The 26395-nt window shown below is 36.7% G+C and overlaps 2 protein-coding genes across 2 annotated transcripts; one reads left to right on the top strand and one right to left on the bottom strand.

The window, feature by feature from the left end:
• Positions 1 to 1669: 1669 nt before the first annotated feature.
• Positions 1670 to 6238, top strand: LOC145037866 (cytochrome P450 704C1-like). The gene is made up of 6 exons (XM_078986615.1): positions 1670 to 2049; positions 3668 to 3883; positions 4118 to 4408; positions 4473 to 4796; positions 4866 to 5069; positions 5975 to 6238. The coding sequence occupies exons 1-6, from the start codon at positions 1747 to 1749 to the stop codon at positions 6158 to 6160; spliced, it is 1524 nt and encodes a 507-aa protein (XP_078842741.1). The 5' UTR covers positions 1670 to 1746; the 3' UTR covers positions 6161 to 6238.
• Positions 6239 to 7530: 1292 nt separating this feature from the next.
• Positions 7531 to 9545, bottom strand: LOC145037865 (coiled-coil protein). Its single transcript, XM_078986613.1, has 5 exons — positions 9288 to 9545; positions 9063 to 9151; positions 8343 to 8515; positions 7962 to 8088; positions 7531 to 7825 (listed from the first exon to the last, which is right to left on the bottom strand). The coding sequence occupies exons 1-5, from the start codon at positions 9430 to 9432 to the stop codon at positions 7691 to 7693; spliced, it is 669 nt and encodes a 222-aa protein (XP_078842739.1). The 5' UTR covers positions 9433 to 9545; the 3' UTR covers positions 7531 to 7690.
• Positions 9546 to 26395: the final 16850 nt, after the last annotated feature.

The following is a 26395-nucleotide window of genomic DNA, read 5'->3' as shown; positions in this document are numbered from 1 at the left end:
TTAGTCGTCAATGTTGTTACGAAAAATTTGTTTAAGTATTAAGGAGGACGGAGTTGAGACTGGTTTCGTCGATGGTACCACGGGTCATAACCCCTTGAATGGCGGGTTCCAGTGGTTCAGGGAGGTGGGAGCTCTTGTGTACAGGGGCGGAACACGAACGCTATAAGTAGAGGGGCCGAAACTAAAATATCATAAAATTCATATAATTCTTTAGTTAGTTAAGAAATGATAAATAAATTATTTTGACCGTAGTAAAATGCTTTACAAAAAATTTAACTATACTAACTAACAAGCAATAATAAGGGATGATGAATATGTTAGACTTCTTCAGAATTCTGCAATATTCAATATAGTTCAATATATATGGAATAAAATATTATTCAATATAGTTCAATATATATAAAATAAAATAAAATTGAGGTTTTAGTTAGAATTAATAAGTTACTACAATAACAAGTAATTTTTTTCCTCGATAAGACAAATAAACAAGAAAATACTAAATATTTAAAAGTTGGCAGAAGACCTTTTATCTTTTCAGAATTCACAGTCTTCTTTTTCTTATCTCCATCTCTCGTAATCACTAGTGATAGAAAATAAAGAAATAGATAAAAAGAATTACCGGTGAGAGAAAGAGTGCACACACAACTTCAAAGAGCAGATTGAGAGAATGCACGGAGGTTGCACGGAGGTCGCCGGTCGGAGATGGTGAGCAGCACAGAAAAGGATGGACCACATATAGAGATACTGCACGGAGGTGAACAGCAAGGGCGAAGAACAGAGAGAGCGTGCACGAAGGTCACTAGTTCAGTGAACAAAGGCTGTGAGCACTTAGTCGTCTAAGGCATCCACCGGTGAGATCTAAAGGTTCTTTTTCCAGTGTGAGAGATACTTTTCAGAGTTTTTTATTTCTACAAGATCATATGAATAAATTGTACATTAGATTTTTATAGAACTCAATATCCTATATTTTTACTTGGATTGCTCTTAATTCTTTCCGTAATTCTTGGATTTTTGTTAGTTATTGATTTAGTTCCTAATTTATCTGATTTTCTTAGATGTATTTTATGCACCTCAGGGGCCATGAGATGGTTTTTTAATTTTTGGATTTAATTACATGTATACAACTTGTATAGTGACATTAGTAAGGCAAAAAGTGGGGTGGCCATGGCCCCTCCTGGCCCTATACAGGATCCGTCAGTGCTTGTGTAGGTTGGCGAACCCACTTGAATCTTTATATTCACCGGATTTTTCCCATCTTCTATTTTTTGAATAGATTCTCCTTCCAATAATGATGACAAAAAAGGAGCCTTGGATTTAATATAGTTTGTTTTTTTGCCCATATTTCATCAAGTAGGTTTTAGTTGAAAATAAGTAGTCAAAATTATTAGATTCAAAACACGTGAATGTAATTTTGTATTATTACTTATTTTTTTTGGTTATATAATTCTATAAACATTTTATTTATTTTCAATGAATAAATCTTAAATATTTTGTTTTTTTTTTAATTATTTTTGATTTTTTTTTTTTGTTTTAAATAGCAAAAGTTCTTTATAGAAAAAAAATGATGTCTTATTTTATTTTATATTTTATAATTAAATTAAATAAATAATAATGATGTGACAAGTAGTAATCATCCTTTCCGCTTCCACTTCAATTCAAAGTGTTGTCTGATTTTAACACTCATACGTCATAAGTTGACATTCATATTTCATACCAATAAATCCAACCTTTGGAGTAGCAATTTCAATGGAATTTCTCTCAAACCCAGTTTCCATATCAGCAATCTCAACCATATCTCTTCTTCTTCTTCTTTGCATCTATGTCTACAATCAACATAATCAGAGGAAGAAGACGAAGACGCATCATCCAATTGCTGGAACCATGTTCAATCAGCTTCTTAACTTCAACAGATTGCATGATTACATGACTGACCTTGCTAAAAAACACAAAACTTATCGATTGATTAGTCCTTTCCGCTACGAGGTTTATACATCTGATCCAGTTAATGTTGAGTACATCCTCAAGACAAATTTCGAAAATTATGTCAAGGTATGTGACCTAAATGTTTAATTTTGGCTTTAACTACATGTTCTTTCAATGTTAAACGAATTCATCTGGTTTTATGCGCTAATTAGATTTCAATTTCATTATACCTTTTTCCAAAATTATCTTTGGATTTCAGTTTCTTAATCCGGATTATAACTTGTATATTGATTCGGGTTTGCTCCATGAATTGATTTCTGAAACATGTTACTTGAAACTTAAGTGAATTTATCTAGTTTTAGTTTGTTTCATGATTGATTTGTTTCTGGTTTTCTAAAATGTACACTAATCGGATTTGAGTTTGTTTAATCCATTTTACATTTTCATTGATTTAGAATTTCTTCCTTCGTAAGTGAAGTACAGATTTAAGAAAAGCCTTCTGACATTGATTGCCAAACCACCATTGTCCCCTACATCTATCTTTTTCTTGGCATTTTTAGATATTTATTTTGGTGTTGATTTTATTCAAAGCAAAGGGAAGACAAGAGGATAAGCTTTTCAAGCAAATATGTATGGTGAATATTTTCAAACATGTGAACTCCTTGTACTTGGTAGTTGGTAGATTTATTTAGTATTTACCAACAAAATAAATTAAAATGATGAGTCAACATCAATTCAATTCGTATTATTATTAAAGCCAAGAACTTTGGGCATGTTAGGCAGGGGGTTTTTGGCTTTAAAGAAATAGCTTAAAAATTCTAAAAAAAAAAAAAAATCATTCGGTTGTAAGAGCTTTTAGTTTTTCTTTTAAATTAAAAGTTATTAATCAAAAAGGTATTTAATGTAGCTTTCGGGAGCATTTATCTTTTATTTTTTTTTTGGAGCTTTTAACTTTTGGTTTTTATATAATTTTATATCTTTTAAAAGTTTTTAACAGCTACTTTTCCCAAACAAGTATAAAGTTGAGCTATCAACTACCAGTTAGTTTTGCTAAACACGTCTTTATATGTTATCCAAATCCAACTGAATTTAGCTTTTGGCTTTAAAGAAAAAGCTTTAAAAAAAATTTAAAAAGCTTCATTGGGCAATATGAACTTTTTGCTTTTCTTTTAAGTCAAAAGTTATTAATCCAAAAGGTATTTCTTGTAGCTTTCGCGAGCTTTTTAGTCTTTTTTTTTGAAGCTTTTAGCTTTTGGTTTTATATAATTTTATATCGTTAAAAGTTAACAGCTACTTTTGTCAAACGAGTATGCATAAATAAAAGCTACAGCTACTAGCTGCCAACTATCAGCTAGTTTTGTCAAACACGTCTTTATATGTTATCAAAATCCAACTAAATTTATATTAATTGTTACTTTTAAAATAACATTTTCATTGATTGAGTGTATTATTACAAGCTTAAACACATCATATTTTAAGTTATTGCTATATTAGTCCCTCATTTCATAACCTAATAAAATCTAGTCTTTCCACCACATGAAGATCTCAATAACTTCTATTACTAGTATGTACAATCAAAATTAGAAAAAGTTCATGTCAAAATTATCTTTCCCTCATTATCATTATTAGTTATTACAACCTAGTATGATGATACTGATTTGTGTCCATAAGATTTTCTATTTTGTCTTTATTTAAGTCACATTTTAATAATTCAAGAAGTAGTTAAACTACAAATATTTTACAGGGAACATACACCCACGACATTCTAAAAGATCTTCTTGGTGATGGAATCTTCACTGTTGATGGTGACAAGTGGCGAGAGCAGAGAAAGGTCTCAAGCCATGAGTTTTCCACAAAAGTCTTGAGGGATTTTAGCAGTGTAATTTTCAGAAAAAATGCAGTAAAACTCGCACATATATTATCTGAAGCAGCTTGTAACAATCAAATTCTCGATATAAACGTAAGAACCTTTTTGTCACTAAGACCAGGAGATGACAAAACAGATTGTACTGTGTGTCTTTCTGACATACATACATTTTAGACCAGGACTGAGACTGAGACTGATGTCAATGGACAAAAACTCGATCACAATCTCTTGTTTGAAAAAAAAATAAATAAATAAAAAGAGAGGGGATTATCCATCTTTAATTACCTTGTTATAATTATTAGTGTTGATGATATTACGTATAAACAGGACTTTTTCATGAAAGCGACATTGGATTCAATATTTAAAGTTGCATTTGGGATCGATCTTGATAGCATGTGTGGTTCAAGTGAAGAAGGTGTAAGATTTAGTAATGCTTTTGATGAGTCAAGTGCAATGACACTCAAAAGATACGTAGATATCACATGGAAAATCAAGAAATTTTTCAACATCGGATCAGAAGCAAAGTTAAAAGAAAGTGTCAAAGTGGTCGATGAGTTTGTTTATAAACTTATAAAGACAAAAACCGAACAAATGCACAAGAATCAAGATGATTTTTCCGTAAGTTTATACTCTTTTTAATAATAGGTTTGACCAGAGTTGACTCTGAATTATGTAATTGCAGTGGAAAAGAGAAGACATTCTATCAAGGTTTCTTCAAATCAATGACACAGATCCCAAGTACTTACGAGATATAATACTAAACTTTATAATTGCTGGAAAAGACACGACATCTACAGCTATGACTTGGTTTATTTACATGCTTTGCAAACATCCTGAGATCCAAGATAAAGTTGCAAAAGAAATCAAAGAAGCAATCAACTTTAAAAATGATGTAACAAATGTTGAAGTGTTTTCAAATGTTGTGAGTGAAGAAGCATTAGAAAAGATGCATTATCTTCATGCAGCTTTGACGGAAACTCTCAGACTCTTTCCTGCTGTTCCAGTGGTAATAATCTCATATTACTATATATATATGATGAAATATTATCAACTTTTTTATGATAAATTTATGTAGGATGCGAAGATATGTGCTTCAGATGATGTTTTACCTGATGGATATAATGTAAACAAAGGGGATTTGGTGGCTTATCAACCATATGCAATGGGAAGAATGAAGTTTTTATGGGGTGAAGATGCACAACAATTTAAACCAGAAAGATGGATTGATGAAAATGGTTGCTTTAGGCCTGAAAGTCCCTTTAAATTTACAGCTTTTCAGGTTAGTATAATATCGTTACTTTTTTCAAAGTGATAAATGTTGGTTTTCGTCAGAGTAAATTACAGTTTTGGTCCCTGGGTATTGCTGATTCTTTCAATTATGGTCCCAAAAATGTTTTCTCTTGTGATTTTGGACCTTGTTTACAGTTTTAGTGGCGTCTTTGGTCCTGTTCTAACCAAATTTGTAGAAATCAATTATATTTATGGAACAAACTTTGTTATTTTACATGGAACAAGGACAAAAACCTCAAATAAGAATCAAAATTGCAAAAAAAAAAAAAAAAAAAAAAAAGAGTAAATTACATGAATGGTCCCTATGGGTTAGGGTAATTTACGTGTTTGGTCTCTAACTTGTTTTTTTAAAGACCAAAAATAGTAATTAATTTCTAGAAAACAGGGACCAAAAAAGCTACAAGAATCTCAAATAAGGAACAAAAGTGAAAAAAAAAAAAAAAACTTTTTGGGACCAAAATTGAAAATATCAGCTATACTCAAGGACAAAAAATGTAATTTACATTAAATAAAACAAGCAAAAAACATTATTTATATGCGACGTTCTGAAAATGATTATAGCGACTTAAAGAATCAGAATCCTAATCCAAGTAATCATGATTATCCGATTCCGATTCTCCAAATTTCACTCTAATGACATTAAATGACAAAAATACCCTTTAAAACTCACATCCAAACATTCACAACCAATATCTTATCTCAAAGTATAAACCTTCCACACAATGTCAAGAGAGTGAAACTTGAATGTGAGGGTATTTTCATCATTTGGCCAAAATCCAACAAATGTCTACATTTATCTTATAAACATTTTGTAAAATGTATATTTTTATGTTCTCCTAATCCGATTTTTCATGCATTTTTGTTTTCATGTTGAAAAAAAAAAAAAAAAAACAGGCAGGACAAAGAATTTGTTTGGGTCGAGAATTTGCGTATAGGCAAATGAAGATTTTTGCATCCATTTTATTAGGTTGCTTTGTTTTTAAGCTAAGTGATGAAAACAAAACTTCAAAGTACAAAACAATGCTTAATCTTCACATCGATGGTGGATTGCATGTTCGTGTTTTTAGTAGATACGTGTGATATATATATATATATATATATATATATATATATATATATATATATATATATATATATATATATATATATATATATATATATATACTAATATGAAACTTTAACTTGTAAGTATAATGTGTTAATGTATGTTTGTACTTTGTAATAAACGTGTTGGTGAATAAATACATTCATAAAACCAGAAAAAGAAAAATTAATATGGAAAATAGTTTATGTCATTCGATTGTACCTCAAAAGATTTAAGAGGTTTTACATTCATGTTTCATTTTTGTTCTATCTGTGTGGAAAAGAAAAATAGATTATAACTTTTTTTTATATGTTTGATTAAGCTTCACTATTGAATTGACAATGACGTGGGAACGCATTTGAAATAATTTCATTAGATATTAAGCAACGTTTAAACTTGTTCAAATAGATCCATTAATTCTTTTATTTAAATGATTTTATGACTAACGTTTATGTTTTGTTCCATTGTTACAAAGTTTTTACTTTTTTAGTATATTTTCCTTTATAAAATTAAGAAAAACACTATACTAATACAATAATAATCTATTTTTTTTCAATAAAGGTATTTACGATATTTTAAGATTGTTAGCTCGTTTCATTTTATTAAGTTTATTAAAACCCTATCTCTACTAATAAAACGAAAAAGAAAATATCTAATAAAAATAATGGTTTTCCAAGAATTAAACATAACATTTGCAAATTACAAAAATAACCATCCATTTTAACCGAAAGCGAAAAGTGATGTCATCCTAGAAATACCCGTTTTTTTAATGCCCAGTTTCACACCATTTCACAAACACCAACTGGTATTTTCTGAAAAAAAAAAAAAAAAAAAATTAAGGGTGTTTTAAGTATGGGATTGGCTAAAAAGACACCCCATATTTCAATATGGACACCCTAATTAATTTTTAAAATATTTTTATTGACTGAAATTGCATTGTTTTCCGGAAAAGCTGATTATAAGCACTTAATTATTGGTTGACTTTTTAAAAAGTGGTCAATTAGGTGTCTAAGAGGTGTCTTATTAGCAACACCTTTTAAGTATTTAGCCATAAAATTTTGAGTTTTGTAAAATGGCTATGTGGATCACTAAATGTTTCAAGAGTTTTTTTTTTTTTTTTTTTCAAAAACAAGCAATAGTAATTTCACAAGTAAAATCTTCGAACAAAGCGAGGGCATTTTCTAGTTAAAGATTAAAAAGGAATGTAATTAAAAGGTCTTGAACCCCCAAACCCCTTACTAAGAGGATGCAATCCAATCTCCGTATTTGTTCAAAATCAGCATTTCGTTTTGTTAGTATTATCACATACCAAAACTTTTCCAACTTCCTTCTAATTCTCCAACTGTATTTTGTTTGCTCTTTAAAAAAAAAAAAAACTGTATTTTGTCATTTTCTCAAATATTTTTAACATCATTTATCCGAATCACTTTATCCTTAAAAAACTTAATGTATTACAAAAAAAAATGACCTAACTCACAACATTACATAATTCTGAATTAACACATTTGCCAAGAAAAAAAAAAGCACTATAAAGATGGTTGTGTTATGTCTATTGTGGGTTGGTGAACTCCGGGTCTTGAAGCCCATTTCTTTTGATCTCTATACGCTTCAATGGCTCTCAATCGGATCCTCTCTTGAGATGCATTCGAAGACCCAAATTTCTACAAACCATAAAACAAAAAACTTAAAAATCTACATAATCACTTTTTTAATAGTAGAGATAGGTAGGTAGCATTAAATATATCTCAATAATCACTTTTCCCTTCAAATATGACAGATTTTATTAGATAATCTAACCTTGGGAACATTAACCAACTTTGGTGGAGCTTTAACAACGTCTCCAAATTTGATCTCTTCACGCCCTGGAAAGTTTATTTCACCCTCATTTGTCTTCTTCTTTTTCTTTTTCCGTTCTTCTAGAAGTCTGTAAATATCATTCAAATTGTTCATAAAGACATTTGGGAAAGAAAAAAAAAAGGAAAACATGTTTGCAAAAACCAAAAAGAATACGACTTAACAAATAAGTTAGAAAGAAATAACTTATTAAAATGTGATTATTTAAGTCATCCAAACACTCAAAAAGAAAATGGTAGAAACAAATGAAAAACTTACTTTCTCTGTTGTTATATAACATATTAATAACTTATAAAAATTTAAAAATACAAATGGGAAACTTACTTTTTCTTGCGTTCCTTTCTTTTTGAACCAACTGCACCTAATTCTGCCTCAAACCGAAGATCATCTACCTGCTTCCTTTTCCTTTTCTTCTTTTTCTTTTCTGTTCCTTCATCATTATCTTTAATCTTGGAATCAGAAACCACAAAATCAGGTTTTTCATTTGCACCAACTTTCTGCAAAAAAAAAAAAAAAAAAAAAAATATATATATATTAAAAAACTCTAATAATGTGTCACACAAGGATTAAATACCAATAACTTTCACCAATGTTCTAAGTTGTTCACTTTTATTTAGATGCACATGTTATTAGGTTAGTATATAAAAACGGTATCAGACAATGTTATATGGATAAAAGATGTTGAGAATGAGGGCAAATTTGTAAAATGACAAGCAGTTAACAGAAAAAGTCTTATTCTCTATTAAGTCGTTTTTCTACATTAAAGCTTATTGATTATAGATTAAGCCATGTAAACATGATTCCAAGGTTTTCATATTAAGTACTGTTTGAAAGTACCCATGAGTCTTCCATTAAGCTCGAATAAATACATATCTATTGTTGGACCACTGAAATCAAGTCCATTGGCATTGGAAATCAAAAAAATGTAACCAATTTCGAAATTTGCAACTTTAAATTTTAAATCAAGCCATGTTTTTTAGGCTATGTAATGCAATATTGTAGAAATTGATGAACAAAAACAACCAGGACATGAGAATTACTTACATTTTCTATTAAATTTCCACCACCAGAGCCACCGCGGCTATCGCCGCCTCTCTTATGCTCTTCAACGTCAACTGTTAACTTTCCAGACCCTGAAATCGACATTGTAAGTGCACTAAAAACAGATTTTTTTTTTCTCAAAAGAAAAGGGATAAAAAGCGAAAAGCTAAAACTGCTTATATTTGTGGATTTATGCATATAAATTGATAAAAGAAAGGGGATCAGAACCTGAGGTATATGACATGAGTTGGCGAAGCTTGGAGGGAATTACATCGAGGGATGAACGAACAGGCGGTGGGGGTAATCGATTCTTGCCGACTCCATGAGCTTCTTTGTAATTCTTTTCTCTTCTCTTCTTTCCTTTCCCTCCCATCTCTCTGCTACTTTCTAGGGTTTATGCCGCAGGGGGTTTTGTTGTTTTGGGGGATGGGTTTGATTTCGTGTGCCCTATTGGCAAAGAGCGTTTCTTGTCTCAACGCAGTAGACCCTTGTGGGATGTTAAATGAGTCAAAAATAAGGTTTTTTGTTTTATTTGTCTTTTGTAATTTGTAACAGGTAAAATGTTTTGTACTTTTTTATATATAAAATACAGATAAAAAAGTTTTTTTTTGGGTGGCCTTTATAAAAAATTTGTTTGTTCATAACAAAAGACTGTTGTTGGTGGTGGTGTTGTCGGTGTTGATGTTGGTGTTGGTAGAGGTAGTGATAGTGGAGCTGGTGGCGGTTGTTGCAGCATTGATGGTGATATCGGTGGTGAAAAAAAATATATCACATAAGCGTTAGAAATTAAAAAATGTTTCCAAAATCAAAAGTTATTTTTTGTTTTTTGGAAAAAAAGATATCAAAAAGATTTTTTTATGTATTTTGTTTCTGGAATCTATTCATCAATTATCTTTCTACGACAAAATGTCAAAAAGACTTTTTACCAAAAAAAAAACACCATTTTAGTTTACATAAAAATAAGGATAATGTAGAAATTGATTCATTTTTTTGTCATGTACTCATTTAGTCATTTAACTTAATTTAAGCTTTAAAATGTTATTTAACCTAATATTTTTGTCTGAAATGATCATTATGATTGGCTACATCTGGTTTTGTCTACGTAGCAGTTGACATAGGTTGTTGGGGTAATGTCGTTTAAAAGTGTGTTTAAAAAAAAAACATTAAACGAGTCTTTTTGTCTACGTAACAGTTGAAGGACCTAAAATCTATTGTATTTAGCATCTTCTGGGAGGATTTTCTTGGAGAAAAGAGCTTGGAGATCAAGCATTCGGAAGCAAGGAGCTTGAAGGACCTAAAATCTATTGTATTTAGCATCTTCTGAGAGGTATAAATCGTTACCCTAACCTCATTCATTCTAGATCCCCTCTTTGGTCAAATTCTAGGGTTTTCATAGTATGATTGGAAGCTATTCTTCTTTGCAATCTCAGATCTGAAGTTGTAACTTCAGAACTTAGCTCCTTTGGGCTTCTTAGTACATAAAGTTTCCAGGTTGAAGAATGAGACTCTCCTAAGGTGTAAAGCTCCATTAGAGGCATAGATTGGTCATTTAGGGCCTTTAGAACCTTGCATGTGCGTAAAGTTTGCAACTTTACGTGTGTAACATCGTGAAATTTCAAAACAATTTTGCATTTTAAATTAATAAAAATACCCCAATCACAATTCTCAAAAACGTGTATCAATTGTTTTTACATAACATAAGTGCAAATCAAATTCCCCGGAATCTCAAAACATCTCCACCATAAGTGTGTACTGATCATGTCGGTGCCTTCCCGCGATCATCACTGGTACCTGAAACACATAACACGCAAACGGTAAGCAATAATGTTTAGTGAGTTCCCTAAAATACCACGTACAACACATACACCTTTTCAGGTCATAGCTCTATGGGATCTTCCGATCCAGGTGTCTTAGGGGATTTCCATCCCATAACTCTGTTGACCTTCCGGTCCATGCTTTGTTGACCTTCCGGTCCATATTATCATACTCATATCATAACATATTACATATACACCATACATCACATTTTCATCATACACATAAGACCTTCCGGTCACACATAATAACCCCATCGGGTAAGGCATAGTGAGAAGACTCACCTCGAAGATGTCGGATAATCACTCGCACTCAATCCTCCGACCTAGCTTCCTCCTACAGCATAAATACATCTCTAATTAATACCTTCCTGACTTAATTTAACTAATGCCCTTAAGTCAACACAAGTCAACTCTGGTCAACTGTAACGACCCAATTTTTACGTCCGAAAATTTCATTTTTAAGATATTACTTTAGAAAACATTAATAAATAAAAACATTGTTTGTTCACACCATAACACATTGCAACCATGTTCTCAAAAGCCAAACCGTACATCCCATCAAAATATCAGAGTACAATCCCAGTAAACCTCATAAATGCGGAAACCGAAGAGTGTGTGTATGACGTGCCGCTACCGCGCCGGCTCCTTCCCCTTCGATGCAGAGGTACCTGAAAACAAAACTGTAAATGTAAGCACAAAGCTTAGTGAGTTCCCCCAACGTACCGCATACCATACAAACACATAACATACGAACTGCCAGGCTATTCTGGGGTGCCTGACTACCCGGTACGGCCATTCTGGGGTACCGACCTACCCATACGGCCATTCTGGGGTGCCGTCTTACCCGTGTCAAGCCATTCTGGGGTGCTAACTACCCATGTCAAGCCATTCTGGGGTGCTGACTACCCATCGGTCCTAACAATCGATCCTCGGGGACTATTTCACCCCTACTACTACGATCACATATAACATAACAAGCCAGCATGCATACATATCATCACATACTGTCAGACGTATCTGGGGTGTCTGACTACCCTTCGGTCCTAACAACCAAACTCTACTACTATCACATACAACATATCATGCTAGCATATAACATGTCAGGTAATAGCGAACTTAGATGATATCACAAAGACAATCATCTATCATACATCTCCTACTGGTGGGTCGGCATTGTGGCCTTAGACCCACCGCTACTGGAAGGTAACTCACCTCAAAGTAGCTGCTGAACTGATCGGGAACTAACTGACTGCTGCTGCTCCGGGAGTCCTCCGGCTGCAATTTCCACGACATACTCAATCAAACACTGCTAACTGTCCTTTAGGTAAAATGACCATTTTACCCCTGGTTTAGCTCTAAGCCAAAGCTGGAGTCAACTTTCAGTTGACCCGACTCGCCGAGTGGATCACCACTCGCCGAGTCCCTAGCAAACCAATGTCCTGGGTCCCTGGTTCTACTCGTCGAGTCGGGCTATGACTCGACGAGTTCACCTTCTAACTGTCATTCAACACCTTCATCCTACTCGCCGAGTTGTATGAACAACTCGTCGAGTTCATCTTCATCCGATGAACACTTTGTGCTAAGACTCGCCGAGTTGTATGAACAACTCGCCGAGTCTGTTCTTGAGCTATGAAGATTGCCTTGGACTCGCCGAGTCAGGGCATTGACTCGCCGAGTCCTAACATGGGTGAGTTCAGCTCCCAACTCACCGAGTCACCCCCTGTGACTCATGGCTCAACTCGACACATGAAGAAGGGACCAAATCGGTGACTCGCGACCAGACTCGCCGAGTCACCTATGCGACTCGCCGAGTCGTCGCCATGCACTCCTTAAATATACCGATTTGCTCGGTTCCAGTCCATGCCATTCATAGATCTGGACTTCTAGGACACGAATCACACGTAAAGTTTCCAACTTTACGTGTGGATATTCACCAATATGGATTATAGGGCTCAAAATGTCTCAAAAGGGTAGATCTAGGGCTAACAAGCCTCATGGGGCCAAAAAGCTAACAGATCTGAGCTCCTGGAGCTCAATCTTGCATAGATCCAAAGGCCAAACGCCTTATTACGGCATATAATGCACATACAAACTTGGGGAATTGACCAAGAAGGACCCAAATGAAGTTTTAAGCATAGAATCAAGGGGAAAACGGGTTATACCTCAAAGGAAATGTTGAAATGACACAAAGATGGCTGATCTCCTTCTCCTCTTCTTGATCTACTCCTCTTACTCCTCAAAACCTTCAAGAACACACCAAGAACACCTCAAACTCTCAAGGAAACAAGGGAAAACGATGTAGGGGGAGTTCTGGGGGTGAATGGGGACGAGTTGGGGCGGAATGAGAGTTTAAATAGGGTGTAAACCCTTGAAACTTAGGGTTTCATCCAGCAGCGGTGACTCGCCGAGTCCAGGATGTGGACTCGCCGAGTCGCCTACTTAAAACGTGTCCTGAGTCTCGTCCCTACTCGGCGAGTCGGACCCTATGACTCGCCGAGTCCAAGGCTAAATTAGGGCAATGCTCAAATAAAATTCACATACCGGAAACCAGGTGCTACATCAACGTTGTTCAATGGCCACCCCTTTGACCCAACTCGTCGAGTCAGGCATTGACTCGGCGAGTTCAGACGTGAACTCAAGTCCCCTAAATCCCCCTCTGACTCACTAAGTCACTCTCCCAACTCGGCGAGTCACCAACTGTGTGAGTCACGAGACAACCCCGTCCGACTCATCAAGTATGCTCATGGACTCGGTGAGTTCATTCCATGCTCAAACTCAAATGGCCTTCTGAGGTCAGATCTGTTCCTCTAATCCATAGATATGGCCTTCCCAAGCTTAATAAACACGTAAAGGTTCAAACTTGATACTCATGCATCGTCCAAATAACTCTACTTGAAGCATTTGCCCCAAATACAACATCCTAAGCCCATTTCTTCCATAACTCATCATAAAGCAAGATGGATAAAGCTCTCTGGACCACTATGGGTCCAGATCCGAAGTCTAAACATGATAAGGGATCATATATCCAACAATCATCCCAGTAAAGGGTATAGAAAACCCTAGATCCATGGATTCTTCAACAAAATAGAAAAAGGATCGATATGCTACCTCAAGGATGATGTCCTTTGCTCAAGATCCACAAATATGCAACCTTCTTGGCCTCCTCTAAGCTGGAACCACCTTCTTCTTGCAAAACTAACCCACAAAGATCAAATAATGGCTTCTTTCCTCTCACAAACGCTCAAGCACTCTTAGGGTCTATCTCAAGGGTCTGGTAGCCGCAAATGGTGGCTATAAGGGTCCTTAAATAGGTCCCAAACCCGAGAAATTAGGGTTTCTTTCGCCAGCTCTGACTCGGCGAGTGCATTCCCCTGACTCGTCGAGTCTAGTCATTTTCCACGTCACCCATTCGCGACCTGACTCGACGAGTCTAAGCACCTCGTCGAGTCACCTCAACACAATTTAAATTATAATATTAATTAATGTACCTGGTAAACCGGGCATTACAACGTGATAAACATGCCTTAGAAGCTTGGATCTGTAATCTGGAGCATTGCCATGGCTTAAAAAGCGTCTGCATGGATGAAGGTCTGCGAGGACTCAGCGAGTTGAATGAACAACTCGGCGAGCCCGATAAAGATGGCTATGAACTCGACAAGTTGGATGAACAACTCGGCAAGCCCGATGAAGATCGCCATGAACTCGACGAGTTGGATGAACAACTTGACGAGTCCGTTGAAGTTTGCCTTGAACTCAGCGACTCATTAGAAGATTCGGCGAGTCTGCTGGGGTTTCTTCCAATTCATGGACACGTATGAATTCGGTGAGTTAAAGGAGAACTCGACGAGCCAATCAAGGATTTCACAACTTCTCGAGTTCAGGAAGGACTCAACGAGTAGGTGAACTGCACTCGATGAGTCGAGTCAACATGGACAGTTGACTTTGTGTAACGCCTCATTTCTGCTATGTGATTTAAATAAAGTATTTTCATTTCTTAAGGGGGTACTCGACGAGTCTGTAGCCCAACTCGTCGAGTAGAGACAGGATGATCATGCAAATTGAGTTGGCTACTCGACGAGTCCATACGCTAGGACTCAGCGAGTCCGTATGTCTGGATGAAGCCCTAATTTTAAGGGTTTGCACCCTATTTAAACTCATTTATGCGCCCCAACCTCGCCTCCATTACCCTCAGAGCATCCTTTACCGAACCCTTGCCCCCTTAAAGAGTGTGTGAGTGATTGTTACTTTGTGAATGAACTTTTTGATCAAGTAGAAGAAGGAGAAGGTTGAAGAGTTCAAGGAAGAGGAAGTAGATCCAAAACACACTCATTTGTGGTCATCTTTTCTGGTAATAAAGTCTCCATCTTGCTTATTGATCTAGTAGATCTTGTTTGTCCCCAAATTGTTGCTTTTAAGCCTAAAAACCCCCCAAATCCTTTGTGATAAAGCGTTTTGATCGAGTTATACTTCAGATCTGGACCCTCATTGTATTCTAGAAGTGTAAAGTTCCAGTTGTGGTCGTGATTGAGGTTCCTCTTGAGCTTAGAACCCTATTAAGAGCCTAGATTTGGCATTTGAAGCCTTTAAAGCGATGCATGCACGTAAAGTTTGCAACTTTATGTGATAAGCATGCCCTAGAAGCTTGGATCTGTGATTTGGAGTCGCTGCATGGCTCAAATCAGGTCTGTATGGAAAAAGGACTGAATGGACTCAGTGAGTCGCAAGGTTGACTCGATGAGTCATATGAAGATAGCCGTGGACTCAGCGAGTTGGATGAGCAACTCTGCGAGTCCGATGAAGATTGCCTTAGACTTGACAAGTTGTTCATACAACTCGGCGAGTCGGATGAGTTTTCCCGATTAAAGTAGAGTTTGAGTGAAATAGCTTCATTTCTTCTTAGTTACACGTAAAGTTAGCAACTTCACGTGTTCAGATGGTTCCAGGAGATTAGATCTACGAGTTAGATGCTCTGGAATGGATTAAAATCGATTGTATGAATTATGCACGTTATGTGACATCCCCATTTTACGGCCAGAAAAGACCAATTTTGTTGATGCTTGTTTGAAAATCAGAGTAATATTTTACATAAAAGTGTTGCGGAATTTGTTCCCAAAATAAAAATATGATAAAGATTTATCAAAGCATTTGCATAGAAATGTATTTCATTAAAAAGACTCGGGATGTCATGTTTGATGCAGATCAAAAGCATAAAACAATACATTATAAGCCTTACAACAGTTATTTACAACTACTAGTCTATAATCCAAAAATCACTCATTATCATCTAAATTATGCTCTGGGAAAAATTCCTCATTATCATCCAAATTATGCTCTGGGTCCACTACCTGTAAAACAGAAAGTTGAGTGGGTCAGGCTTGGGAGCCTGGTGAGCATATAGGGTTTTCAACCAACAAATAATAATAAATTTATTAATTTCATTGATCAACAATAAATTTATTAATTTTATCAAACCAACAATAACCCTGATTACCCATTTCCGTTATCCTTACATTACATCCCTAAACACCTATACAAGGGACCTAGTCTAAGGATTTTATCATCGGGATGGACTTTACTGCTAAGGGGATTCCTTAGCCATATATGTCCGTAAGGCAACCATGAGGGGGATGGAGACACCGGTGAACATCAAGCCCACAAACACCTACAGGTTGCGAGCCTGCTAGCGTTCCACTAGACTGTCTAGAAGAGTCCGTGGTCGTCATCCATATTCCGCTAGATGACTGGAACAACAACAACATCGAGGCCTCTCACCATTTTAACACACATCAACTGTTTCGTCTACCCATGTTTTACCCAACATATATGTAGATAAAATACATATACAGTTTATAACTTGTATAAAACATTTATTCAACAGTCATCTCAAATAAACAATCAATATAATTACACATAGCACGTATTTTATAGAAAATACTTCATATCTATGTGTAAGATGAGAATGACTATACACTCACTTGATTTGATGATAATCGGGCAACAATTCATTCCCTAAAATGATCGTTTCTGATAAAACCGGGAGTTTTATTGAGAAACCGGGCTTTGCGAGGGTTGGAGCTTCAAAACCGAAAAGATAAAAAATTTCGGGTCTTCGGGCACTTCGGGACATATTATGGGCTTTAAAAATGATACCGGGGCTTCGAGAAAAATCAAAATAGTCAAAATATGGAGAGAGGGGCCAAAAATGGCAATTTTCTAATTCTAGTCGGCAAATCTTGCAACCCCCTATTTATAGGGTGTGAAACCGAGGATTGATTGGCTAAGGAGGCTCCACATAGCAGGCTGCTAGGCTCGGACATGGAGGCTGAGAAGCGAACACGCGGCACCAGGGGTTCGGACACGTCTCGCATGCGAGGGCTTGCCACCGTGGTCACACGCATCTTCAGATGATTGGACCGGAGCTCGAACTTAGAAGGATGTGACACGCATCACTCCTCGGATGCGCCACGATCAGATGACGCAGCTACTTCGGACACGAGGCGAGGGTGACGTGGCCGGCTCCTATCCATGCGAATTTTTCGAAAATTGCACCCAAAACTTTTAAAAATTCATAACTTTCGCATACGAGCTCCGTTTTTGACGTTCTTTATATGCACGCGTAGGTGGGAATATATTCTACAACTTTCGTTTAGACTTCATCGGCTATTTTTGAATTTAATTTTAATATTTTTATTTTTAACAGACCAGGACAGGAAAATCCGTTAAAAATTCATAACTTCTTCATCCGACGTCCGTTTCCGTCAGTCTTTTTACCGTTGTACTACTATTAACGATACCTTTGATTCTCGTTTAGGTTGTGTTGGCTAAATATCGCTCGATTTTAAATTCGAGTTTTTAGCTGTCTATTGCCCCGCTAAAATTTAGAAAAATCATAACTTCCTCATACGAAGTCAGATTTGAAAGTTCTTTTTAACAAAATTCTCGGCTTAACGAATACTATGACTTTTGTTTAGATTGTTAAGGCTAAAAAGCATCTTGTCGTAAATTCACTTTTTACACTTCCCGATGTCATGTCGTCGCGAAACTTCGACAGGTCATAACTTCTTCATTATAACTCGGATTTCGGTGTTCTTTATATATCCAGAATCCTTGTTTCGGCCACTACAACTTTTTTAAAAGATATTGGATTTTTCTAATATTTATTTTCAATGCTTATTTTCATTATTAATTAATTAAATCATAATAATTAAGCAAATAAGCATATAATTCACATGATATTCACATAATTCCTCTTTATTACTTCATAATGAGTTACAAAGGTTGACCTAGACTATTACAATGTTATTAATGCTTTTAGCCCATAAACACGAGCGTTACAATTCTCTCCCCCTTAGGATGATTCCGTCCCCGGAATCACACATCAGTAAACAAATGCGGGTAGCGACTCATCATGTCACTTCTGTTTACCATGTGAGATTTGGCCCATTCGTATGTTTCCATTGCACAAGCACTAAATCGACCATCTTGCGTCGCAACTTTTTAGTTTTACGGTCAACGGTTGCCTCTGGTTCTTCGATTAACCTCTTGCTTTTATCCAGCCTTAACTCAGATATTGGAATTATGTTGGGAACATCTCCCGTGAACTTCCTTAAATAACACACATGGAAAGTGTTATGAATACCATCTAGTTCTTCTGGTAGTTCTAGCTTGTAAGCTTGATTCCCAATCATCTGAAGAACTTTAAATGGTCCAATAAACCTTGGACTCAACTTTCCTCTTTTACCAAATTTTATAAGTCCCTTCCACGGTGAGACTTTAAGCAAAACCGAATCACCAACTTCGAATGTTATCGATTTTCTTTTCTTGTCAGCATAGCTCTTTTAACGATCTTGAGCTGCTAACATCCTTTCCCTAATCACTTTCAACTTTTCAGCAGTCTGATGGACTATCTCAGGTCCCATAAACTGCTTTTCTCCAGCTTCAAGCCAACAAGACGGCGTACGACACTTCTATCCATACAAAGCGTGATAAGGTGCCATCTTTATGCTCGATTGGAAACTATTGTTGTCGGAAAATTCTACCAAAGGTAAATGTTCATCCCAGTTACCTTGGAATTCCAGGGTACGTGCTCTCAGCATATCTTCAAGTGTTTGTATTGTTCTTTCGCTCTGACCATCAGTTTGTGGATGGTAAGTTGTACTTAAACACAACTTGGTACCCATTTCCTCTTGTAGACTTTTCCAAAATCATGACGTGAAACGACTATCACGATCTGATACAAATGTTAGAGGAACACCGTGAAGTCTCACAATTTCCTTCACGTAAGCATCCGCAAGCTTATCCATAGACCATTTTTCATTGGTTGCTATGAAGTGTGCACTCTTGGTGAAACGATCCACGACTACCCAAATCATGTCGTGACCGCTCTTTGTTCTGGGTAGTTTAGTCACAAAATCCATGGTGATGTCTTCCCATTTACCCATGGGTACAGGTAAAGGTTCTAAACTCTCATACGGTTTCTGATGTTGTGCCTTGACTCTTGCACATGTCACACACTCAGCCACATACTTAGCAACATCGAGCTTCATCGTTGGCCACCAGTAATAGGGTTTTAAATCCCTATACATTTTCGTACTGCTGGGATGAATCGAGTACATGGTCTTGTGAGCTTCTTCCATCAGAACATCTCTTACTCCTCCCATCTTAGGTACCCAAATCCTATCTTGGAATACCTTTAACCCTTGGTTGTTTGTACCGAATACTAATGTTTTGCCCAATTCTTCTCTGAAGCTTCTTCCTGAGCTTTCTTTATACTCTCCACAATTGTTGAGACAACCTCAATTCTCAACACTCTTGGCCTTTTCTTTTCAAGGTTGACTTTCCGACTGAGATAGGTTACATTTCATAGCAACATCAAAGTAATACAAGAAATAATATAGATGCAGCTTGGTACTAGGCTGTCTTCGCAAATGCTACCGGGATGTACCTGTCTATCGATGACCTGAGAATACAAGTTATTTTGAAAGCGATTATTAGCATTTTTATAATGTTGGTGAGTTCATAAGTATTTAGTTCCATTTGTATAAATACACATTTTTATTCAGAATAACTTTATGAAAGATAGTAGTTTAGAATCTACGGTGTATTAGCGTCCTTTCTAGAAAATCCTATATTTTCTAAATAAAAGAAGTCTTCTACCAAGACCTGACAGATTTACTTTATAAGGAGTAATTTTCCCCAAAAATACTATCATTACTAAAATACAGTATTGACTTTAAAGGAATAATGAGAAACTCACAAATAAAAATACCAGGGGAAAATAATATATATCTCAACATTAATACTGCTGACTAAAACACAAGAAACCATAGACTCCAGGCAGTATAACATGAACGATACAACTAGCAAAGTCTAAAACAATGAGTGAATGTGAACTAGTATGTAACCATGTTGATCGACGATAGAGTTTCCGATGACCCTCCAGGTCACGCGTAGAGGTAGTGGCATTATGTCACCCATGGGTCTTACCGACGTGGACTGTAGCTAGTAGTCTGGGTGTGGAAGTGTCAGTTCCGTATAGATCTATACACATGATGTTCGCTCTCCTTCCCGGAGACTCTGGTTACACGACGTTGGCGCAATGAAGCGTCGTAGAGGGAAATAATGTGTCACATTCTAAAGCAAAAGAGAGAGAGCGAGAGAAAGAGAGAGAGAGTGAGTGATAGAGAGAGAGAGAGATAGAGAGAGATAGAGATAGAGATAGAGAGAGAGAGAGAGAAAGAAAGAGAAATAGAGTTAGAGAGATAGAGTGAGAGATAGAGTTAGAGAGATAGATTCAGAGATAGAGTCTCCTAACTATTCCTATAATAGTTACTAGGGTTCCAGAAACATGAATAATAGAAGAATGCATGTACTACTCAAGGTGATGAATCGACTGAGAGAGAGAGAGAGAGAGCTTTTATGTCCATACATGTATACATGATATATAATTAATGTTTAAACGACCTTCGGACGGATATCCGATACCCACCAAACCACATCCCAACGAGGAAAAGGAAATAGGGCGAACTAGCCTTCCTAAGTCCTTTAAACATTATTTATATAACTATACAAATATAGGCATGCATTTAAGAAATAAAAGCATAAAAGAAAACTTTGGTAAAACCATAATACTTAAGAAATTTACGACTTGATGTCATTTTGTAAAACAAGCTTTGAAAAGGGTTTTTGTAACGCCTGTGTTTCTGGGCTTGCCATTTTTAGCAATGTGATAGTCTAGGTTAACCTTTGTAACCCGTTTTGAAATAATAGAAGTGTATTATTTGAGTATTATGTGTTTTGTGCTTAATTGATTAATTAGGTGGTTTGATTAATTAAGAATAAAAATAAGCGTCAAAATTTAAGTGTAACCTAATATCTTTAGATAATGTTTTAGTAGTTGAAACGAGGTTTCCGAATATATAAATAATGTCGAAATCCGAGTTATAACGAAGAAGTTATGACCTGTCGAAGTTTCGTGACAGAACCGGCACGACCCAACGCGACCCAACGCGATGTAAATAGTGAATTTAAGGTAGATAGATATCTATCCTTAGTGATCTAAATGAGAATTGAAGATCTCATCGATAGTAGTGCAACAACGGAAAGACGGACGGAATCGGAGTTCAGATGAAGGAGTTATGAATTTCGAACGGAGTTTTCCTATCTCGGCCTACTAAAAATAATATATAAGTAATATACTTATAATATATTAAAAACAAAGTCAAAATTAGCCAATGGAGTCTAAACGAGAGTTGTAGATCATGATCTCACCTTCGCGGCGATATAAAGAACGTCGAAAACGGAGTTCGTATGCGAAAGTTATGAATTTCTGAAGTTCGGGGCGCGAAACCCCAAAACTGTCAGAGACCACGACGTGGCAAGTGTCCTGACACCTCCGGGAGGCCCCCAGATGCAACTTGGGATGACGCATGCAGTGACGACCAAGCCCACGATGTGGAAAAAGGTTGCCACGACGTGGCAAGGGCCAAAATTGCCCTATAAATTGATTTGAAGGGCCAGCCGTTTAGGGTTGCTATTTTCTCTCTTCTCTCTCCCGTTTTACCTCGATTTGCGTGCCAGAAGTACCTCGAAGCCCCGGTAATATCCCCGAGTCCCGAAGCAAGTCCCGAGATCCCGAAGATCCCGAGAAGTGCGGTTTCCGAGCCGAAGCTCTGCCCGCGAGAAGTTCGACTTTTGTAGAGATCTTCCAGATCTGCTGAGGATTACTACTTCTGCAAGCCGTAGTGCTGTCCGATCATCTTCTGATCAAGTGAGTGTGTAGTTACTTTCTTCTAACGCATAATTATGAAGTATTTTATACGAAATACGTGTTATGTGTATAGTTTTGTTGTTATGTAAGTGAATGTATATTCACTCTCTTTAATCACATACGTGTTATGTGGGTATGCCTCATCTGTTGTGTGGAATATATATTGAATGAAAATGATATATACAGGTTTTAAACTATGTATAAAAATATATATTTGTATCTACTAATATGTTGGGTAGAACATGGGTAGATAGTTGGTGTGTAATAAACAGATGAGAGGCCTCGATGTTGTTGTTGTTGTTGACCTAGTTATTCAGCGAAGTATGGATAACGACCACAGACTCCTTCTAGACAGTCTCGTGGAACGCTAGCAGGTTCATAACCTGTAGGTGTTGTGAACGATGTGTTCACCGGTGTACTCTATCCCCCTCATGGTTGCCTTTAGGATATCTATTGTTGAGGAAACCCCTTAGCAGTAATGTCCGTCCTGATGAAAATCCTAGATTAGGTCCCTTAAGATAGATGTTGTTTTAGGGACGTAAAGTGAGGATAACGGGAATGGGTAATCGGGATAGTGATTGGTTCGTGAATTTAAATATAATTTATTTATTGTGGGTTGAAAACCCTATATGCTCACCAGGCTCCCAAGCCTGACCCACTCAGTTTTATTTGTATTACAGGAAGTGGCGCAAGGGCGTAAGATGGACGAACCATCAAGTTGTTTTGTTTACAAGTCTGTATATGTATATATTTGTTGAATGACTTGTAATGTTATTGTTTATGCTTAATGGTCTATATCAGAACATGACACCCCGAGTTTTAATTATATAATGAAAATGCATCTCTTGATGAAATGCTTTGATAAATATTATTTTATCATGTTTTGTTTTGGGAACAAATTCCGCAACACTTTTAAATCAAAAGGATTTACTCTGAAATTATTTTAAAAAACATAAATGAAATCGGTCTTTGCCGAAATTTTGGGGATGTCACAGTTTTTATAAAACAGTTTAAGTGAAGAAAACATTTCGAAAACCTTTATTAAGACATTACGACTGGATGTCTCTTTAACAAACGAACTTTGGAAAAACTTTGGATAACCTTTAATGATATAAAAGGAGATGTTCATACTTTAACGAAATTTGAAAACATGATTTAAGAATCTTAATCCGATTAAAACGGTTAACATGCAAAAGTCTAGTTGCTATATAATTATTAATCACATGCGATTTATCTAATAACTGTACAGTTCAACTTGTATTCCCCCCCCCCCCCTATAAAAGTAGTTAAAATCATTTAAAAGGTTAATTCAAGGGTATGAACTCACCTGTGGCAAGTGGATCCGATTGGAAGTGTCGGTCGAGTGCTCGGTGTCAAGTGAAGACTTGAACACACTTAATGACCTAGTAACATATGATGACATATGTTTACATACAATTAGTGATTATAATACTATTTAAACATGTATAAGCATCCTAATGAGCAGAAAACACTTTGGTCGAGTGCTAGGAGGCTATTGGGTTGCAATAAGGGATTGTATGGCCTAGTTAGGGAGTTTACTCTTCAAGAGTAAACTCTTTATGGAGATTTCGGCCCTAAGACCATATCCCCATGAGTTTACGGCCGTAAACTCAAGGGTGGTGTGTTCTTGGATGTTTTAAGATCTTATATCACTTGTAGAATTAGGCTAGGTTCAAATCTAGGGCATAGGAAGGGGTTAAGGCTCCAAATGAACCATTTAAGGGAGTTCACGGCTATAAACATAGAGTTTACGGCCTTAAACTCTCACTTGGCCCTTCAACTCATGATTTAAGGTCTTAAATGAAAGAGTATAAGGTTCTATGCATTTTTCCAAGCCAAAGGGGGAGGTTAGGGCATCATATGGCCTTCTTAAGGGAGTTTACGGCCCATGGACCAATCCTTGGGGGGTTTACGGCCGTAAACTCCTAAGTCCATAGTTTCTTTGATGTTTAATTCCCTTACTTCATTGGTGGTTGATTCTAGACATTTACCCAAGCCTTAGGAGGTGTTTAAGGGAAAATTTAACACCTTAATTGGTGTTCACGGGCCATGAAGAGGGGTTTACGGTCCAAGAGTGTTCTTGGGCCATAAACTCATGTTTACTCCTCCAAAGCCAAGGTTTTGGTGTTCTAAGCTCATACATGCAAGTCCACAAGTCATATCTAAGCCTTAGGAGTGATTTGGAAGGGTTTTGGGGCTTCAAAACCCCATTTATGAGTGTTTGCGGTCCAAGAGTGTTCTTGGGCCGTAAACACATGTTTATGAGGGGTTTGGGTGATTTAAACACGAATTTGCAGGTATATTAAGCTAAACAATAAGGTAGGATAGATTACTTACGATTATGGAGCTCGAAATGGGCATTTTTGGATCGAAAGCAACTTGTAGAGAGAGAGAGTGAAAAAGGTGTAAATGAGGTTCACTCACCCTTATATAGGGTTTGAGTTTGTGGCTCGGTGGAAATCTACCTGATACTGATTTTGAACGGGGCTTTTGGTCGTACCCGATTGAATGGTTGTAACTCGACGGGGTTGTGAATTAGAAACTTTTAAAAAGTGTATCGAGGGCTTTTCACGTGTTTCTACTGCATTTTGAACACTCATGAAGTTATAGTAAAAGTCCCAAATTAATTAACCTAATCCAAAAAGGTTAACGGAACAGTTTAATAAAACAAGTTTTATTAGCGAAACAAGGGTTTACCGCGACGAAATAAATTTCGGGTTGTCACATTATGTTATGTTTCATGTATATTCATTGTGATGATATTCAATTTGAGTCATGCGAGCCCTCGGACGTTTCCGCCATCTGGTTCAGGGGTGTGACACTATGTCCATAAACTTGATTTCTGTTAAGCTCTTCTCATCCAAAGGGTAGATCTGACCTCCTAGGGTCGTTATAACACGTAAAGCCACGAACTTTAAGTCCATGCATGGGTCTTTAAGCTCAAAAGGACCAAAAATGAGACCCACAAGATGCATGGGGCTCTCATGGCCATAAAGTTGGCACCTTTATGCCATGAGAACCTTCCAAAGACCAAGATATGAAGCCATAACTCTATATTGCACTCCATAACCTGAAATGGCTTAGAAATGCCTTAAAGTTACAAAAATCCAAGCCCTAAAGTTGATCTAACAAGTAAGAAGTCAAGGTAGGAGCTTTTTACCTCAAACAAGCTGGAAATGCACCTTACTTTCTAGATCTACTGACTTCCTCTTGAATCTCCAAGCCTTCTTCTTCTTCTTCCACTTCAAACACACACAAAAAGGGCACCAAAAGCTTAAGAACACACAATAGTGGTGAAAGGTTTCAATCTAAGGCTTCTCTGAGTTGGGAGAGTGATGGAGGCTGGTTTGGGGCGAGATAAAGTGATTAAATAGGGTGCAAACACTAAGCATTAGGGTTTTGTCCAGACAGCCCCTACTCGCCGAGTCGGCCTTCCAACTTGTCGAGCAGGTCACTTAAACTCCCTATGAAAGACGAGTCTACTCGACTAGTTTTTCCTCTAACTTATCGAGTCCCAGGGTAAAACATGAAGTTCTTTTGAATTAAATACGTACCAGGAATTGGGTGTTACACTTCATCTTCCTGTTGAGAATGGCTACACGCCTCTCAATGTAGTTCAAAATATCATCTACCTGAATGTCCTAAAACGGAACCACCGCGGAATCATCAGATATGCACTTCCGCAGCTGCGAAACATGAAAAGTGTTGTGGATCTGTCTAAGCTCCCCCAAAAGGTCCAAACGGTATGCTACCTTGCCCACCCAGGCTATAACCCTGAAAGGTGTAACATCCCGATTTTCAAGAATGAGATTTTAGGGATTTCGTGCAATTAAGGAAGTCTACCCTATGAGTTGGAGGCCCCAACTTGTCGTGTAGAGTTTTAGTCAGCCCGTGTAGAGTTTTAGGGATTTCATGCAATTAAGGAATTCTACTCGATGAGTTGGAGGCCCCAACTCGTCATGTAGAGTTTTACTTGACGAGTTATAGGCCCCATCAATGTCCGATTTTTATGACTCTAAATGCTTCCAAGAGCTCAAAAGGACAGCTCTTATGGTCTGGAACTATCAAGACACAAGAAGCCTCAACAATGGAGTCAAAATAACCCATAAAACACCCCAACACTAAAACTAAACATACAATGGTCAAGTTTGAAGCTTGATACCTCAAATGAGTCATAAATGGTGCTAATCTCCTGGATCTATAAGCTCTCTTCAAGTCCTTTCTCCTTC

The sequence above is a fragment of the Lactuca saligna genome, chromosome 3 (genome assembly GCF_052625555.1).
Source record: "Lactuca saligna cultivar CGN05327 chromosome 3, ASM5262555v1, whole genome shotgun sequence".
NCBI classification, from domain to species: Eukaryota; Viridiplantae; Streptophyta; class Magnoliopsida; order Asterales; family Asteraceae; genus Lactuca; species Lactuca saligna.
Note: the sequence above shows the minus strand (reverse complement) of the source record. Positions and strands in the feature narration are given on the sequence as shown.